Here is a 19,837-nt window from a genome sequence, read left to right as displayed (position 1 = left end):
CATTTTGAGTTCTTTAAAGATGTGTAAGTTTGATCCTGTGTCCTGAATGAATACTATTTAGCTTTTCTCAAACACAAGTTCTAACACCTTGAAATGAGGGCTGGGTGATAAATCGAGTTTTTGAGATGTATCGATTTATTTTATGTTGCATTAAATTACCACCTATACGCGTCTTCTGTCGAGCTGCCAGTTCACATATTTCTCTTCTCATTGTCTCGCTCTCTCGCTCTTGCTCTCTCTCTCAGACTCTTACACGTTATCCACATCAGGAAAGCAGCCCAAACATTGTTGTCTGTTGTTTTTCACACTTTTTCCTGAAGAGCAGTTTTGCACAGATCCATGCAGAGTTTGTCTGTAGAGGCAATTGCAGATTTGCCACGAATCACTGCTTCCAGTTGAAACCACCTGGTATTTATTTAAACAGCTCAGAGAAATATATAGAAAAATAGTATGCCATGTGGGTTTGTGCCAGATTTGAAGAATCAACTGGAGCTGTTGCATGAGGTGGTGACTATTAGGGGGATGTTTGTTGGTTTTTGTTTGGGTCTTTGGATATTAATATTAAAGGAAGGAGTTGGTAAGATTTTCCCGTCTCCCTGCTCGTTCTTTAGCCCATGAGGTTTGCTTTTGGACCAATAGCGCTCGTGCATGTAAGTGAGGGGCGTGGCTTTTGAGGGGAGGGAGTGGATGCAGATGGAGCACTGAGGGAATGCCACTTTTCAAATCATGCTAGTTTTTCAATGATTACCAACCCTGCCTTTGGAGTACTGTTGTTATGGACTGGCCTATTAACACTGTCACATAGTGAAACACTAAACACTGATAAGTACATTTAAGCTGTTGTTTCTTCACAGTAGAACTGTGTTTCTGTCTTTACTGTAGGAGTCGTTGTAGCATCACAACACCCTGAATTCAGCCATCAGCATTTCTATCCAGGGAGAAAAAGCAGAAGCAGCGTTTCCCTCGACGTCGCAGTGAATGCAACAGTGCGATCCAATCTGCTTTACAGACACAGCCAATGTTTAGTCTGCACTTTCCATATTTCATCCTCGAGTCTCCCTTTTGTTGGTTGCCCTTCAAACAAAGAAATACATTGCAGTGACAAATCTGCATTCAGCTTGCCAGTAAGTGCAAGAACATGTGGACTCGTAGAAACTTCAGCTCCAGAGGAATGATGACGGATCAGCACTGTTGCTCGTCCGCGTAGCAGCGTCAGAAGGACAAGCTGTTTTGTGAAGTTTGAGGCATTTCAGAAGCATACTACGTGACTTCTGTGTTTACTCACAGTGTTTGCCGCCATAAACAAGTGAACTCACAGCATCAGAGTGCAGATTTAGAAGATCTACAACATGTCTTTTTATCTCTCAGAAGCTTGTAAGTAGACTATACAAATCTTAAAGACAGTTTTGGGGAGAGAGCTTCTGCTACATTTAGTCAGTGTTCAGCTTTTGTATTTGACAGATTGGACTTTGTTTATTGGCTTTGTTGGAAGCTGAAACACTAGTAGTTTTCTTTCTCTTTAAAACGGCGTGTGATCTGAGGCCAAACACAATCACTCCCACCTTGTCTTTCCTGGTCTGCTGCCCACAGCAAATGCTTCATTATTTTTATTAGAGGCAAGAATGGAATGCGAAGAGGCATATTCACACCTTTCTTTAGAGGAAATATGCAACGAGCTTGCATTTCAGTGTATACAATGATGTCCAAAAAGAAACCGTTGTTTGATTTTGGCCTGAAAAATACCCGACAAGTGTAAAAACAATGAACAAACATTGACCATCTTTGTGTTTTTTTTTCCCCCCCTTCTTTTGTGTTTGTCTCTGCAGAATGCCAAGCCCTTCTCCTCCTCAGACAGCCTAGCGAAGGTCCAGGAGGTAGCAAGCTGGCTTTTGGAAATGAACCAGGATCTGCTGTCGGGGGGCAGCAGCAGCAGGCGGAGTCGGGGGTCGGGGGGTCCGGCAGTGCGAGGTAACGCCTCCTCTACGGCCCAGGCACCTCAGCAGGCGGCAGAGGAGGGGGACGAGGATGAGCATATGAACCGGGTAGTAGAGGAGGAAGAGCAGCTGCAGCAAAGGGTAAGAGAGATAATATTTCACTTACATGCACAGGTGCCTCCTTTTTCATACTGATTCCGTTTCCTCAACCCGAGTGTTTGCTGACAACCTCTCCTCCTTGGACTAGTGCAATGACAAATATTCAAATCATCATTTGTGGACGGAAAAAAACAACAACAACCTCACACCTGACATTTGGCTGGCTTTCATGAACCTAAAGCCTGACCTGCACTAAAGAAAATGCATTCACAACATTGTTATCAGATTTTGAAAATGTGAGAGACCCTGCACATGACGACAGATAAGAATTCATTAAACAGATTTGACCCTAAAGTGTGGGGAGCGATCCTATGACTGAACATCAATCCACACAATAACAGATTCCATTCATGGAGAAAAAAAAAAAAAACGAGTCCAAACTTTAAAAACTGGAAAACCTTGCAGTCTATTGCGGTCGAATGCAACTTCAGAATGAATAAACATGGCAGGAAGGGTAAGTGATGGTTTTTGAACTGCTTTTTATTTGAAATTGAAAAAGAGTCAAACTTCAGCTGAAGCTGTGGGGGTACGTGTTGATGTGAGGAGAAATTGATTTACTGAAGTTGTAGTGCTTTCTTCAGTCAACTCGCTTCCTAATTAGCAGGGATACAAGAACACAGTGTGCTGCTGATTACCAAACCGATCATTACAGAGTGTGATCCGCTGATCCATTTCAGAAACTGACTATTTTGTGTTTTCTTACAGCAGCAGATTTAGCAGTTGGCCACTATACTTAGCTCTGTAGTGTACTTAAACCTCTTACAAGTGGCAGCAGGTCCCGGATAAAAGGGCCATAAAAGTCATCCTGATTCAGACAACAACATGATTTTACTTCAACAGAGCAACCCTCTCTCCTTCCCTCTAAAGGAGCGATGCAACAAGTATCCTACAGTTAGAACAACTGAGTTACACAATGTGTTGACTCATTCGATGCATGTGTAAATTTATGTGAATTAATTAACACAGACTGACACACGCGCAGCTCCACCTGTGCTGTACGACTGGGTACTGCAGGAGCAGCCTGCTACAGGACATGCAGAGTCTTTACAAAAGGTTTTCAGCATATTGATCAGAAGTCTTCAGACTGTCTCTTCACTGCATCATCATTTTAACACATGCATCCTCTGAAGGGCTGATGATTGATTCTTAGGAGTCCCTGACTCTTATCCTGTGGGTCCAAGTCCACGACTTGCTTTATTTATTACAATGGTTGTTTTTTTTATCCTTGTGATGATTTGAGTCCCTGGCTGTTTGTAGTCTAGGTAAGTATCTGTTTCTGTGCTTATGAGGCACTTTGGACAGCTGAGTTTAAATTCGGACTTTAAAAAGCACTACCGTAAATTCCGGACTATAAGCCGCTACTTTTTTCTCACACTTCGAGCACTGCGGCTTCTACTCCGGTGCGGCTAATGCATGGATTTTTTATGGGGGACAATGAGCTTCTGCCGCAAAAACATTTGACTTCGTCACGTCGGATCTTAATATCAGTCATTTTGCGCTTCATGCACGCACCCTCATCATGGAAAACACACGGAGAAATACATATGATGCAGCTTTCAAGTTAAAGGCGATCGACCTGGCTGTCAAAGAAGCTAACAGAGCTGCTGCACGTTAAGATGACACTGACAGCGACAACAGAGACTGAGGAAGTGAGTAATGAAGTCATTCTGAGGCAGTGAATGGATGGACTTTTTCTTGTGAAATATATTACGGTCATCTTTTTCATCAGCCGTGTTACAGACACCGTCGGCTAGGCTTCGTATTGTAACGGTTCATGTTGTAAAGTCAGTAGTTGATAATGTGTTCATAATTCCGATTATGTGGAGAGTCAGTGAATGCACCAGCGAGAACGTGTTGAGTGGCTGTATGAGAGAACGCTGGGGGAGAGAGTTGGATTGTTACGGCAAGTTATGTGTTGCTCTCTGCTGTAAACGGCGTGGTCACGGCCGACAGTGATCGGGTTATTAAAAGTTATTATTTGAACGCTCTGGTCGTCCTTTAACGTCCGTACGGACGCTACAGTATTTGCGGATGTTACCGGTAGCCTACGTCTGTGTAAATAGCTCTTGTTATAGCGTGGACACCTGCGGCTTATAATCAAGTGCGGCTTATATATGTACAAATACATTTATTTACTTATTTTTAGCCGGTGCGGCTTATATCCAGGTGCGCTCAATAGTACGGAATTTACGGTAGTTGTTTTTTTTTTGCAAAGTATAATGGACCTATAAACCTATGAGTTATGTCATCGGTTATGATATGGGTTTTACGTTGACTTGCATACTTTCCTATACATTTTAGTTTAGGAGTTGTTTTCACATATACTGTACATAGAATATATTTAAAGCTCTGGATATAATTAATGGGTTTTAGATCATGGTATGAAGAACGATAGAGTGGTCAAGTGTGATTTTGGAGAAGTTGCTTTCGATCTTCATTTGAAGAGGTTTCTGGGAACTTTTAGATAAGATTTTTTTTTTTACCACTAAGAATTCTTTAAAATGATTCCTTATCTGTTTCTTCACAGCCCGAGGCGTCGCAGGTCGATGGGGAGAGAGAACCGCCATGGTCTGATACAGGAGCCAGCAACGGCCCCCGAGGAGACGACGAGGGCGAGGAAGACGAAGAGGGCCCTCCGAACGAAGTAAACGGAGGAGACAAAGGAGCGCGATGGATGTGGGGGTCCGAGCAGAGGCGGCTAAGAGGCCAGGCCCTGGGTGAAGAGGAGGAGGAGGAGGAGGAAGAAGAGGAGAACAACAACAGCAGCAGTCACCAGGAGGAGGAGGAGGTGGAGGAGAGGACAGAGGGAGGGGAGGAACAGGGAAGGGAGGAAGAGGAGAGGGAGGAGGACGAAGAGGAGGACGAGGACGAGGAGGAGATGGACCAAGACAGCGATGACTTTGAACATTCGGCTGAGAGTGGAAGGGAGGAGGAAGAGGGGGAGGAAGGAGAAGGGGAGGAAGGGCTGCGGTCTCCCTCTCTCAGGAACAATGTGTCTACCCCCAACAACAACCTGGACTCTGGTTGTACACACCAAAGCTCTTCCAACAAGAAGGTAAGCACAGCTGGTGTTCATTGGAACTAGTGCAGCTTCCTCTGAAGAAATGGTCCCAGTTAGACCAGTTTAGAGTGAGCTCTCTGAGGTAACAGAACCTTCATCACAAAATCTCATGAAGTGATCAGGCGTGGTCAGCTAAGGCCATTGCATGGTTTAGGTGCTTCTTGTATGATGTGAAGTTGTTTTACCGGCAGTGTTTCATTTCTCAACACTGCTGTGAAAACTAAATCGCTCTGTGCAACACTGGCAGTAAATGTTTTATGTTTAACACAACAGCTCCCTCTTTTGGGATACAAGTGTAACTGCAGCCCACAGTGTCACCTTTCAGGAAGCTTTCTACTGAGGGATAAAGGATTTGAGAACGCTATTACAGGCGTAAGAAAGGTGTGGATATCAAAAAGAGTTTTTTTATTTTATTTATTTATTTATTTTTCTAGAGGTGTCAGCACTGTGACACGAGATTAGACCAGAAGTGAAGAGTGAACGATTTTCTCCTCAGCCTGGTGTATGAATTGATGTGACCATATACCTGCATGATCTCATCTAACATATCATATCATATTACATCACATAAGGCTGCATAGTACATATCACACACACCTGAGACAATACTGTAAAATAGTCTTTTCACTGATGGGGTCCCTGAAGCTCACTTTGTCCTAACTGATGTTTTCTTTGATGATCAACAAGCGGCTGTTAAATGTTTCATTGGAAAACATCACAGGTTTCTTCAAAAGATGACACCCCTCATATGAGAGGTGAAAGAACAGATGGTGCTCAAAGAACAGCAGTCAAAGGTCATTATGTCCACGAGACCTGGATATTTCCTTCAACGATTGGAAGCATTTTACACCACAGAGGCCACGATACGATACGTATCGTGATGGTTGATTTTAGATCATGTCCACGTCCTTCAGAGTTCACTCTAACAGCTGTTCTTTGTTGTTAATAATAACAGCAGAGACTCAGAGATCCTAGAAATACTTAAAAAAACAAAAAAACATTTGAATCCCATGATGTTACTGTGACCTGCACCACAGCTCAGTTATCTCTCCAGACTGTCATCATTGAAAACTGTAACATCTGCAACAACTGTAATGTCTTTATGTTAACCTCATGGTTAGGAAATATGTTCAGTGTGTATGTGAATAATGAGCAACTTATACTTGAATTCTGCTTCAAGCTTATTTGACATTATGGACCAACATGTTGAGCAGGACTCTGCATCATCATCATCTTCATCATCATCATTCTACCTATGAGTGAGTGTCGTCTGAGTCCATGAAAGGTTGCAGTTGGTGGTGACCTGAAAAAGGAAGCAGGGCTGTTTCTTTTGGAACAAGTTGAAACACTTTATATTAGAAGTATTTGTTCGTTCTGACAGTTTAAAGCACTTTTAGGATTCTACATTTTGAGTGGATAAAGAAAATAAATCAGTTTCATCATTGCCAAAAACTCAGTTTAAGCAAACTCAGGCTGTGAGTGAGTAACATTTATCCAGCAAATAAAGCAGCCGCAGCGCATGGTCCCACTCAAAGCCGTCTCATCACTGAGCAAACAAATTAAGGATGATCACTATTCAAAATAAAGAGGCGGCTTTCGGTTTCTCCCTGGTTCTCTCTGAGCTGCACTTTGTAATGAAGAGACCGCACAGGACAAAATAATAACAGCTTCACAGCCTCCTTGTGAATACTTCATTCATTTGTAGCAACATGCGAACCACTGTGAACCCTTGGCACGGAAAAAGCTTTTAAAAGCCTGCTGTTATGTGCCTCGTTTGACACAAAGCAGTATGAAGCAAATGAAGAAAGAATCTGTTTCCACTGAGGACCTCTTCTTTCTCTTCAAGGTAAGAAAACAGGCATAAGAAGATTATTAACTGTGTTTGAAAACCAGCTCCAATTCCCCACAGGAGCGTTAACGGGGTCCAGCTACAGTATTAAATTAAAACAAAATACTGGATTAATACAAAAGTAGAGAAGTAACCGAAACGGTGCCAAAGAAAGACAATAAGGAAAAAGGAACGGAGACTTCTTCTTTTAAATTGGTGGGTCTCTGAATGTGGTCCAAGGAAGGTCCCCACCAGTTTTTGTTATTTTAGGGGGAAATCTGTTTCAAAAATTCAGCTTGAGTCAGAGTTCTGTACATCCTGTGGATAACCTCTGTGCACGGCCAAGCCTGCCAGAAGCAGAATCTGTCTGATCTTATTCCCCCCCCCCCTGCTTTTGTTTTCACTCTCAGTTACACGTTGTTTTGGGAAATGAATCACCTGCAACGTGAAATTGTGATGTGTATTTTATAGTGTCTTATTTTCCCCTTAAAACACCAGAGGCTCTGTGACGGACAACAGAGATAATAATCCCATCTCCACAGACTGTCATTTGATTTGTTATCAGCAGGCCAGTCTCATGACCGTGAGCTTTCTCTCTCCACAAGCTGTGACAGTCGGAAGCTGCCCAGCAGTGAAGTTATTGCTGTTGCATATCATTCCCCCCCCCCACTGTAAACTGTCACAGTTGTTTCCTCTGTGATGTCATACCTCACATATCTGAGTGGTAGTTCAGGGTCTGAGCCTTTGATGGTGACTTTGCCCTTGCTTACATCGGGCCTAAATATAGCAGTTTGAATTTCCTCTATTGTGCTTCTCATCGTCCGGCACAGCTGTCAGTGGGTTTGTCAGGGTCTCGCTCGCCATGGCGGGCTAGCCGGCTTTGATGTCGATACGTATACAATTTGTTTAGCTGTGGCTCGTGAATACTTGGAGTTAGGAGTGGTGTAGAAAGGACAGGTCGACATTTATTGACAGATCAAGTGAGAAATGTTCATCAGGATGAGAAAGTGTCATTTCTAAAAAATAAAATAAAATAAAAAAACCCGGATGTAGAGGCCTGCAGGATATGTGATGAATGCTTTCTGTATGTTAACAATATCACCAAATAATCTTGAGAGTTGCTGATTGCGAGTTTAAGCTTCATCCAACTGAATCGAAATGTTGGGAAAAAAAATGTTCATTATACTCGGAACTCCTCCCAAGAGGGAGAAGACTTCTGACACCGATCCATCACCGAGGTTGTGGGTATATTCCCAGCCTGAGTACCAGTATGAGACTGGTGTTAAATGAATGACCTACAGTTTGTTTGTCACTGTCGGGGTGAAACTGGAAATCCTTCATGTGTAAGGCATCATCAGGTTTTCCCAAGTTTGTAAGACGAGATTAAATAAGTGCATGCATAAACTGTTACCGAGTCTTCTTGAACCCTCGTCGACTCGAGCTGCTCGTAGTAACACTTCCAGCAGGTATCTGCAGTGAAGGTCATAGTCTTCACATCCATTGTGCTGTCAAGTGTTCTAAAGTGTCGTTGTAGAGGTCAGGTGGAGGGCTCTCCTTCACTTGGAAGTTTAGTGTCAAAGACACAAAGAGGACTATTTCCTTTAGTTTCGTCTGCCTTCTGTGTTCACTTCAACTTGAGTCTCCAAATATTTGGCTTAACAAGCGTGAAGTACCTCCAATGTGCTCCTGTGCCTTCGTGGTTCGTCTTTGTTGTGTCAGCTCCCTCTGTGCTGTGTTGGCCCTGACAAGATGATGCACAGGCCTGCCAGCGCACCGATGACAGAGATGTAGCACATACACAGGCATGCTGTAAAGAGAGACTAGCAGAGAACTGCAGTGAATAGATCAGCCCCATTGATGAGTCGCTTTGTTCGGCCCGTTGTCATAGATACCTGATGCGAGTCAGGATCAGACAGATAAACAAACAGTAAGTTGTTCTGACTTATTGCACAGCCTCAGTGCAGAAACGTGTTTCTTAATAAGAGCCCTTATTGATTTAGATTTTTTATAGTCTAAGTGAAATATTGTTAAAGCTTTCCTTACTTTAAAACCTTTGTTGGATATTTTAACAGACATTTTAAAATGTAAAAAAAAAAAGTACAAACAAAAGGTAGGTAGGAAACAAGAGTTGATGATTTCCCATTGAGCCGTCCATTTATCACCTTACTTTCAGATTGTAAAAATATCAGCTATACATGTCCAACATGCTGAACATAACTTTAAAGTGTTGTACAGAGTACAATACAGAGTACCTTCACTCTTGACATGTCTCATCTCAAATGTGTCCGTTTGCCTAAAAACTCATGTGTCCATTTAAAATGCTCAGAGCCAGGGTCACAGGGTGCACAAGAGGGATAGTAGACGGATCACCTTTACAAAGGTTATCGGTCAAAGGACTGTGTCTCCATAGAGAACATGTATACAGTGTTCCAAGCTATGATGTGTGCATATTGACAGCTGCAGTGAGCACATGTCAATCTGAGGGCAGCAGGCTTGTAGTGGAGGATCAGTAACCATGTTTAGAATGTGTCAGCCCATTTCTGGGTAGGTGATATGAACTCGCACTTGATGTGTGACAGTTGATGAGGAGTGCAAACGTAAAAAACCAAAACCAAAAAAAGAAACAACCTGTCTAACTTATTTGTGGAGAGGAGAGACGAGTCAGACTCTTATCATTTAAATGACACGCCTCACCTCCTCTTCTGACTTAGTGTTCTGCCATGCTCATTGTTTATCCTTTGAAATGATTCAGTAGCTTGATAAAGCAATAACTGAAGAACCCTGCGTTCACCTCTCTGCAGGCCTGACATTAAACATTTCAGAGATGAGTCCAACTTGCGTCGGTCAGGTGTTTTCCAATCTTCACATGTTGAATGACATGTGGTGTTGGGTTCTCATGAGGCTTAACGCATGTGTGGATATCTGCATACCATGATATATACAGGAGTCCCTCAGTGGGCAGATTATTTTACACGAGCTGCTGGATAAAATGTTAAAGGTTGTTTAAGGTAAGTGTTAAAGGTCACGACACGACAACTTTGAGATAGATTCAGAGTTCACATTGTTCAGATCTCCGCCCGAGTACAAATGATATCCTGTTTCTTGAATGAGCTAGAAAAATGAAAGTCAGTGTAAACATGAATGGACTCATAACAAAACATAGTGGGATTTAATTTTTAGAGAAGAAAAAAGTGTGTGTAGTACAGAAAACATCTAGAGAGCATTCAAACCACGGCTCTATGAGAGGCCCATTGTATGGAGAAGCTACAATCAGTGCTTCTCTCACTTGGATTGGATTTTGAACCCCTGTTAAGAAACAAATGGCAGTAAAGCTTCTTTTGAATTGTTTGAATTTAATAGAAATGAAAGAATTGTAAGATTGGATTCTCCATGTCTCCCTTTCTGCACCTTTATACGACAGGTTCTCAATCTTTAAGTGCAGCTTGCTCCAGAAATTCAAGCGAAGAAATACATGAAGATGACGGTTCTAATTCAAATCTGAAACCAAGGTTGGCTGATTAGATTTCATGGCAACAAGGAGAGCACAAGAACCATCTTTTGAAATATAACTTTTGTTTCCAAACCATAACTGAATCCATTAGTCCTGAAATTAAATTAAGCGATATTAAAGTGTCATGTTTTTAAAATGCAATAATGATAATAATGAGAACATATTGGGCCCATTTTCAACACTCCACTGCTGCCGTTCCATCCTATTATTCAATTTGAACACATCACTCATGACTAATGACTTCAGCATTATGTGATCTTACAGGATTCAATGTCTCTGAATGACTCATCAGAGACCTTTTCTTGGTGACTGGATCTGCAGAGAGGTGATAAGGCTATGTGTGGGGTGGAAGGCATGGTGCGTTCACACCCCTGGATGTATAGCACATAATTATCTGGGTGAAAATAGACGATCATATCAATGACATTAGCTGGGTGGCTCATATGTTGGGGACTTTTGGGTCTTAACTTAAAAACATCACCTGGACATTTTCAGCCGTCTTTCTATCATGGTGAATGAAATGAATCCAGATACGATCAAATTCACCATTTGGCTCCGTGTAACATACAAATCAGAGTGGCTGAAAACACAAATGATCATTAGAACTTATTGTAAATCAGGCCACAATTATAACATTGGTCAAAATGATTGTAAAGTGATATAAACCTCCAAAATGTGCCCTATTATAATCCCTCAACATCTAAATGGGTAGATTTACTTCCGGTCTCTTCACACACATTTCTGTCTATCAGCATTAACTAAATGTTTTGCCAAAGAATAGGCAGCCTGCTTTTTGTAGGTGGCGTCTCCCACACACTGGCCTCGTCACTCAGGCAGAGATGAGCCATAAAGGACCGGTGTTCTCTGCCTCCCACACTGAGCAACTAGTTTGAGTCACTGCTGAAGTGAATTAAAATGATATCATGATAAACCTGCACTGACCCGTTGGAAGATATTCCTTTTGGCATGTAGAAGATTCATTTGGTTACTCGCCTGTTTGTTAACTTGGTTTAGTTGGGAGGTACTGACGCTATGATTTAAACATGCACAGCTTAAACAAATCAAAGGCTAAAGCCCAATATAATCCACTGTGATGTTAAGATGGCAAAAATGTGAAGGCAAATACTCGAATACTTATTTAGTACAAAAATAAAAGACACAATACATTGCTGCATGAGAGCTGAGAAGGGTTTTATTTAATGAGCTCTTTTTTCCCCCCTTTTTTTTCAAGCATTGTGCAAAACGAGGTCACCATCGTGTGCGTGTGTGCACCTCTTGCAAGCTCAGCAAAGTTTTTGTCTGCTTTTTAAGCTAATGACAAAGAAACATGGACTATAGGATTTTCCCCTCCACAGGTCAGTTACACTTCAGTGTGTCTGTTCGTGGATACGTCTGCTCCTTGCTCTGTTCCTAGCATGGGATTTCAGGCTTCTTTGTGTTGTCACCATAGCTTTCTTATACAACCTTTGAAGGACATGTTTTCCATTGTGTTCATATCGTTGTATTTTGCAGCAACAGTGTAGTCCCTCTTTTCAACACAAGAGGGAGGCAGTACTCTGAAAGTCATGTACACAATGATCCATGACCTACAGGCTCAGATGAACACTTTGCTGCAGGACAGTGAGTGAGCATTGATGTGAAGGTTTTCACTTGCAGGGCCTCCAGCTTTACTATAGAACTGATGCACCTAGTCCACAGTTATCTACATATAAACGATGTGTCACTGTCACCGCACAGCCTCAAAAACACACCTGTCAAAATAGCTGGGACAAATACGCAAGCCGACGTGGAAGCGACTCTGTTCTCTTTCAACGGCTGCTGTTACTGCGACACATTTGGCTGACAGTCACCAGTTGACACGGTCATTCATTACTGAAACACAGTTATGTCCATGAACGGAGGAAGATGTTTGAGTTTTCCCTTTCCACTGGCCGTCAGTCGCCTGAGCTGATTCGACGTTCCTCGTAAGGTTACACGAGAGTCACCTCCTCAAGTGTTGCCACGTCTGTAACTGTGTCCTGCCTGAGCTACAATTGTCTTCACGATGAAGCTCTGAAACGGGGAAGAAAAATCTCAGCTGTTGTGTATCTCTTAGCTGTTGCTCTTTGCATCATGTGCTGCAGAGGATGCTGACAGTGTTATGATGACACCATTGTGGAAAGATCTTTTACAAGTTAGCACTGTGTTTTTTTTTTTTTATTTTGACGCAAAGCTTCTAGAATCGGAGTTTGTACATGCAGACATATCTGTGAATGAAAACACGAGAGGGTTTCCCCAAAAATATTGGTTCTGATGAAGGAGTTCAGATGTCTCCATATTGTCACGACAAGGATCTTTAGTCTTAGTTTGTTCGTTGTTATCACGAGGGCGTTGTTGCTAAAATTGGATTCTACATTTAGATGTTTATAATCGTATTCTACCTCCGAAAAAGGCCATCATCTGTATCCTTGCCCTGTCATCTCAGTTGCTGTGAGATGCGGGGATTGATTTGTACATGTACTCAGTTACCAGCAGCCTGACATTCTTGGCCTCTGGCTCTCCAACAGTCGGGGGATGTCTTTCAGAGGATTGCAAACTCATCGACCAGGCAAATACTGCTGGTACACATCAATAAAAGAAAGCTGACACGCAAACATTTTTCTCATTGAACTGTTTTACTTGTGTACTTTATGAGCTACAGGGTATTGTAAAAAAAAAAAAAAAATGCTGGATTATAGGAGGGGTTTTGTAATGGGTAAATTTAATTCTGGCATAAATAATAATGCATTGTTTGGGTTTAATTACTAAGTTTGATGGGGCGTCAGGTTTTAAACATCCTTTTAAAGCTACTTTGTCATATTTAAACGCAGTGCACGCCCTTCTATAACAAGACACTCTGTGCTGATCATGTTGGAGCAGACTGCAGCAGTGTGTCTGTCACATAGCTCTACGGCCTAAGATTAGTCTGAAAGCTCAAGTAACCTCTACACGGCCTGGGCTGTGTGGAAAACAAGCACCCCTTCCCAGGTGCCTCATTGGTTATATCACAGTGCATGTTGACAATGGTCTGTCATGGTGTGAAAATGGCAAGGGGGAGAGAAATGTGTGTATATTAGCCAGGACCTCAAGAAATGGAAGTTGAAAAAAAGCTGAGTGACGCTCAAGCGGACAGTCCAGGTTCAAGTCCGACCTGAATCCTTTCCCGAATGTCATTCCTCTCTCGCGCGCTCTCTCTCTCTCTGGGATTTCGATGTGTCATAGATAACATGTCATGAGACTTTGAACTGAAGTCGTTGCATCTAAGAAAGCCCACAGCAGATGTCTCTCTCTGAAGACAACCTGTACTAGACACTGTCCTTAATACTTAGATAAGGAGGGGGCATTGTTGTTTTAACTGTATATGACCAAAGATAGAGATCATATACAGATAACCAAAAAGAAAAAAATGTCTGAAATGTCCAGCAAATATCGATGCATGTCCTGCCCAGGGATTGTGCACGTGTTGGAAACACTGAGGAAATATGAGATGCATCCCTGGGATTCATAAATAGTAAGTTTATTACATCCTTTCAGATTTAGACATGTCAGGGACGCAGGACATGTACCGAGCAACAACAGCCGCCCTGATGTTCTATAAAGTCTCACTCGGATAACTTTTTTTTTTTTTTTTTTTTTGTAGTTCTGGAAAAGACGTCTCATACAATTTTGAAGCTGCTGTTTTGCTGAATGGAAATGAAACATGACCATCCATTTTTTAGCAGAGTGAGACGGTCGTAAATGATTCACAGCCATGACTCTGCTCAGTCTTTCTTGTTGGACCAATTTTGTATTCGAGTGATTAAAAGTTGAAACTGCAGATCGACATTTTTTTGCCTTGGATTTGCACATCAGCCAAATGTATTTTTGGGCCTGAAGAAGAAGAGGAAGAAGAAGAAGAAGCAAAAATAAACTGCATGAAAGAACAACTTAGATCCATGTCACTTGACAGCCTCAGCACCTACGCTCCATTGGGCGAGCAGCTGCCAATAGTGGGCCAATTTCTTCCACTTGTGCTGAACATACTGGAGAGAACTTTTTGGGCGTTGGTCAGCCGCACTCAATGGTGCCTCTGGCCTGGTGTGTCGGGGCCCTCAGTCTGCACTGATGGATGTTCTGCTGCTGTAATCCTCTAACAATGGCGGATGTGAGAATAGAAGAGAGTTTAAGCCCTGGTGTTTCTGTTACCATATGAGCAGATATTGAAACGCTCACAGGGTAGCTTACGCTCTCTCGCATCAATCTGTAGGTGCATACATATTTAGTGGCGCGCAGCTGCTTTAAAAACTTCAGTTGCAATCAGCATAAAAAAAAAACAGAACTTTGCTCTACTCCCTTCTGTCGCACCCTGAGCGCCCACATTACTTGCACATCTCTTGACTCCGGCGTAGTTGAGCAATGTTTAATTGAAAAAGGTCGACATCCTGCTGCCGCTTCCTTTTTGGTGTCTTCACTCAAAGACTCTTTAAGAGGCTTCCCCCTCTCGACACTCGCTCAAGTGAGTCCTCGTTTTAAGCGCATGTGTCACGCATACAAACATTGAGCCACTGTGAAATATCCTCCGCCTCTTTGCTGAGTTCCTGACATTCCTGAACACCTTTGGTTCATGGAAGAGTCTGATGAGGTTGACGTATAACAAATCCCGGTTTCAGCTCTCCCTGTGACATGTGTGATCCAGAAGAGGAGGGATAAAGCAGTGTGCTGCTTTGTTGTAGGCCCACCGTTTTCATGAGGGGAAATCAGCTTGCCTCAGTTATGATGTAGGGGCACTAAGTTGGGAGGACCAGAGGGGGTCAGAAAATTACCACAATGAGGAAGCTCCCCGGACACGTGTGCTGCCTACTGCAGAGAGAGAGGGGGGGGGGGGGGCATGGGAGCAGATTCCACAGTGCTTGTCTGAGGGGGGAGAGGTTAGAGAGTTGGTTCATCCTCTTCAGGCTCTGACAGCAGCTGCTCTGCTGGCTTGGGGAGCGACGGTGATCTCACACCTCAGAGATATTTTAAAGGGTGCCAGTCAGCAGGGAGATGAGTCGTGAGTAGGTAGGTGCTCAGACTCAGGGAGCACGTTGAGGAAGGTCCGAGATCGCTTTGAGGAAAGTTGTCTGCTCGAGACAGATGTCAACTAGCTTTCTAAGCAGCCTCTGGGATATGATCCATTAAAACAGCCTTGTTCTTGCAATGCTGAGGCATTGCCCTATTCCCCGTTTCTCATCCTCTGGTACTCGTAAAAAGATGCCAAGTGTTGCCTGTGGGAAAGACAAGACTTTGCACGTCCCGCTGGAGAGCAAGCCGCTCAACCTGCCAGACCCCAAGGATGTCACCAAGGACCCATTACCTCCCCAGAAAGTGCTCAAGATATTTAGCATCAACATCATTGCTCAGGGTTTGCCTTTCTGCCGCAGACGGGTGAGTTTTGTTACCCATCAGGACTGTCGTAGGATTTGGGTTTGGTTGACTAGAATAATCTGAAAATGTCAAAGGTCATTCAACAACATCATCCCCCTTTCACCTTGGATGAACTTCAACCTCTTATATTTGACATTGATAGCTTGTTTTTTTTTTTTTTTTTGGTATGAATTGAGAAGTCACTTGAATTTGTCCTTTGGTCAGATCAGCTGTCATTTCAATTCGCTCAGAGATAAAAGGTTCTTTGCTCGGCTCCACCCACGGCAGACGACGGACACCAAAATATAACCTTAAAAAGGCAGTCGCGATGAGCCTATTTTTAGTTTATGTTAAGTCAATAAAAATCATTAATTGACAAATACTCTAAAAACACATCAATCTTTTTATTTATTGAAGATGTGCTTATACATTTTTTATAGTAAGCCATTTGTTTTTCTTAAAATAATAGAACATTCACAAATAGTATTCGTCTGCAGTCGGCAGTGAAGGAACTTTGACGGTTCGACAAACAAAGTCCGGCGATTAATTTGTTAGCTTTACTAGTCGAGAATGTTTGCACTTGACTTTCCTGTCAAACCTGCACAGTGCTGTAAAGAAGAACTCCCCCTTTGGGACCAAAAAGTCTAAGTCTAGTCTAATTTATCTTTGTCAAATCTTCTCTGAGACGGAAGCTGTTCCAAAACATCGGCATCATCTCTTTTTCCCTTCATGGACAGCCAATGAGACGCTCTGATCAGAGCTGGAACTGTAAAACAATCCAAGCGCCTCCATTGACATTTTGACGAAGTAAATCTAATGAATTATGTTCAGCACATTATTCAGACTTGGTCTTTAAATGAATTAAAACCCTTGTATTTATTTAAAATAGATCAAATCTTGCAGAATGTGGTATTGACAGATTGAATAAGGGATAATGATTTTAGTTTAGAAAGATGAACTTTATTCTCTTCTATGCTAAATATATGGCTTATTTTCCATTGATGTTATAAAGCCTATACATGAGTTTAATGGACTGATAGGCTTTTAAATATCAACCTTATAATCTGTCAGATAACGTCGACATAGAGGAGCAGTGAAAAACCGGTCAAAGACTAAAACGGATCTCGGGCTCACATTGATGGTGTTTCAGCTCGTCCTCTTTTTTTACTCTCTCTTGTCTTTTAGATCAAAGCTATCCGCTGTATTAACTGGCTTTTTGACACAAAGGGTCCATTATGGTGATGGACTTTTAATGAATGCTGTTTATTCAGTAGTTAAACAGCAGGATCAAAGCAGAGGCTGAGACAGTCCGCAGCAGGAGCTTTCTTAAGTTTACCGAGCCACAGGCTTCAGATGTCCGGTCAATCGACGAGGCAGCTCGGCTTTAGAAGGAAAAGTCAGAGAAATGCAGACAAAGAGCTGTGTGTTACACCTCAGTAGACACTGAAATGTTGTGTATCCTCCCTAATTACATCCCGACAGTGGGGCCGTTTCATTTAAAAAGTCCCAGTCATGTCTTTATTTAGCTTGAAGGACGTTAAGTCTTTAGTTCCAACATTTATACTTCAGTTTGTTTAATTAATGCTTGCAGCCTATTCTGTCCATTGTGCCACTGCTAATTAGCAAACCGTGAACATTTTACCTGCTTGACACCAGCATCTTGCTGTTGTCATTATCACCATTTTAGCATGCAATGCTAGCATGTAGGCCTAAGTGCAGCCTCAAATAGCTTCCAGAAAGGCTTTAAGGTCTTCGTTAAATTTGGGCTGAATCATTATTCCTTTACTTCATTTTCAGCATTTCAGCTTTTTCAGCGGTTGAATCCACACCCCTTCCTCCAGGTTAACGATGAATGTCGCGTGTAGTGTTCAGTAGCAGAGAGGTTAAGACCTCATCCTCCAAGGTGTTCAACTTGACCATCTGGTAACACAAAGTGTGATGGTCGAAAGTACGCTCGGTAAGATGAGCGCTTTAGTTTGCTCCGAAGAGTTCGACATCTGCTAACGTGATCCGGAACACTTCTCAACTTGTATTTCTTTTAGAAAGAACTTTGTGTTTAAGGACGTCTCTGAATTCTCTAAATTGAGCGTCCCTCAAGGCCGCTTCATGGAGTTGTTGCTCCATATGGAGGAGAAAAAGCTTCACTTTTGGCTGTGTTCTCCAGTGGAGAGGTGGGATTTCCCACGTTGTCTCCGTGCTATTGCTTATGCATTGGCGAGCTGCAGATAATTTGTCTTCTTAATCGTTTGGATTTTATTCTCTTTCCTTTTAATCGCTGGCGGTTGCAGTTCCCATCGTGGGAGCTTTATTTAAGGCAGTGTGGTTTGCTGTATTCACCAAGTCTCTTGAGAAACTTGAAGAGACATCCACACCAGCCCTAATACTTTCCATATTGTAAGTCCTAAAATAAACCAGGGTTATATTTCATTTAAAAGGTGCCCAGGATGTGCTTTTGTATTTCCGACAGCCCAGATTGGGCATCCAGCTGTTTGCACGAGATAGCAGATCAAGATATAGTACATTAACAGCAGGACATTCTAGCTGTGGCATTACTTTTCTCACCCGCCACACCCTTCTCTGCGGGCCTGTGGAGTAAGGGGATCTGGACGTGCCCATAGCAGCTATGCATATATCCACAACCATCAGCACCATGCATGTGCTGTGTGAGCAGGTGTTGCTGTTGGACGTGTCCGAACTTTCTTTCGAAGAAACACTTTGGTTTTTAAGTCTTTGGCTTTTTTCTTTTTTCTTTTTTTTCAAATGAATCTTTTAGCACTATTCCTGCTTTTTTTCCCTGTCTTTGTGCAGTCCTATATCTATAGTAGACAAACCGGTGGACATGGGAGGTTTTTGTATTTCTCATGAAGCAGATTGAACGAGCCACTTCTGTCAAAAAATATCTGAACTGCAGTGAATGATACTCACCAGGGTTGACACAGCTGCAGATTCCCGTTTATTTCTTCTGATGGAGACGCACTATGACAAGAAAATTCAAATACCACCATTCCTGCTTTATTAATTAAACTTTGGGGTTCTTGTTTCTTTTCTTTTTTTTTTTTTATAAACAGGTTTATTTCTTTATGCTGAACACGAGGAAACACTGAAGACTTTAAGATTCTATCTCAATTTCGAGTTGTGTCCTTGTGCGTTTCCTGAAGCCTTCCACTACCGAGTCAGATGATCTCACATCAGCTCCAGTGTTTGTCTTTGGCTTTTTATATTCCAAACATGTATTTCATAGCTAACACTGTCCCCCCCCATTACTTTAAGTTGTTTTTCAAAGTGCGGCCTGTTGACACAATTTGTCAGTGTGGAGTGCTCATTTGTGCATATGTGTTGATTCAGCGTTACTGTTTAAGTGACGAAATGGAGGAAAAACAGACTCCACCGGGCTTCGAATGAAAAGCAATCACAGCAGGGGCACTAAAAAGTTAGTGCAAGCAAACAAACACCTGATTGAAACACTCTCCTAACACCATCCATGCAGAGTTTTAAAGGCTCTGAAATGAGCACTGTAAAGTTGAAGTCAATACATCTCCTCAGTGGCTCTCAAGCAATGTACAGTCAACGTATTTAGCTGCATAAACGTTGTAACCTGACTTGTTCACGGTTCAGCAGCAGTCAGCTTTTCCCTTTTGAATGAACCGTGTGCCTGGAGGAGCAGCTGCCCTCACTTGTGTCGCTCTCTGGAGAGAAGTGTTGCAGAGAAAGGAAGTCTCCCCTGACAGCATCAAGCTGCTTCAAAAAACACGAGCCATCAAAAGTTTTGAAGCACTTTGTTTAAAATAAGGAAAGGCATGTGGAGTATAATGTTTGACAGAACAAGAGGCTAATTAACGTTTTTGAAGTTTTAAACCTTTTCTTTTCTTCTTTCTCCATCGCTGATGCAATTCTTTGTAACACGCTCGAGTGAAGTTGGCGTGCAGATGAGAGAAAGCTTTTTG

The 19,837-nt window shown here is 42.4% G+C and overlaps 1 protein-coding gene across 1 annotated transcript in view; it reads left to right on the top strand.

The window, feature by feature from the left end:
• Positions 1 to 15,537: 15,537 nt before the first annotated feature.
• The window catches only part of fbxw7 (F-box and WD repeat domain containing 7), a 63,327-nt gene continuing 59,027 nt past the window's right edge, over positions 15,538 to 19,837 (top strand). The window contains exon 1 of the mRNA XM_079372375.1: positions 15,538 to 15,914. Coding sequence (XP_079228501.1) covers positions 15,687 to 15,914 — 228 coding nt within the window. The 5' untranslated portion in view covers positions 15,538 to 15,686. The remainder of the gene's footprint in view (positions 15,915 to 19,837) is intronic.

The sequence above is a fragment of the Symphodus melops genome (assembly GCF_947650265.1).
Source record: "Symphodus melops genome assembly, chromosome: 2".
In the NCBI taxonomy this organism is placed as follows: domain Eukaryota; kingdom Metazoa; phylum Chordata; class Actinopteri; order Labriformes; family Labridae; genus Symphodus; species Symphodus melops.
Note: the sequence above shows the minus strand (reverse complement) of the source record. Positions and strands in the feature narration are given on the sequence as shown.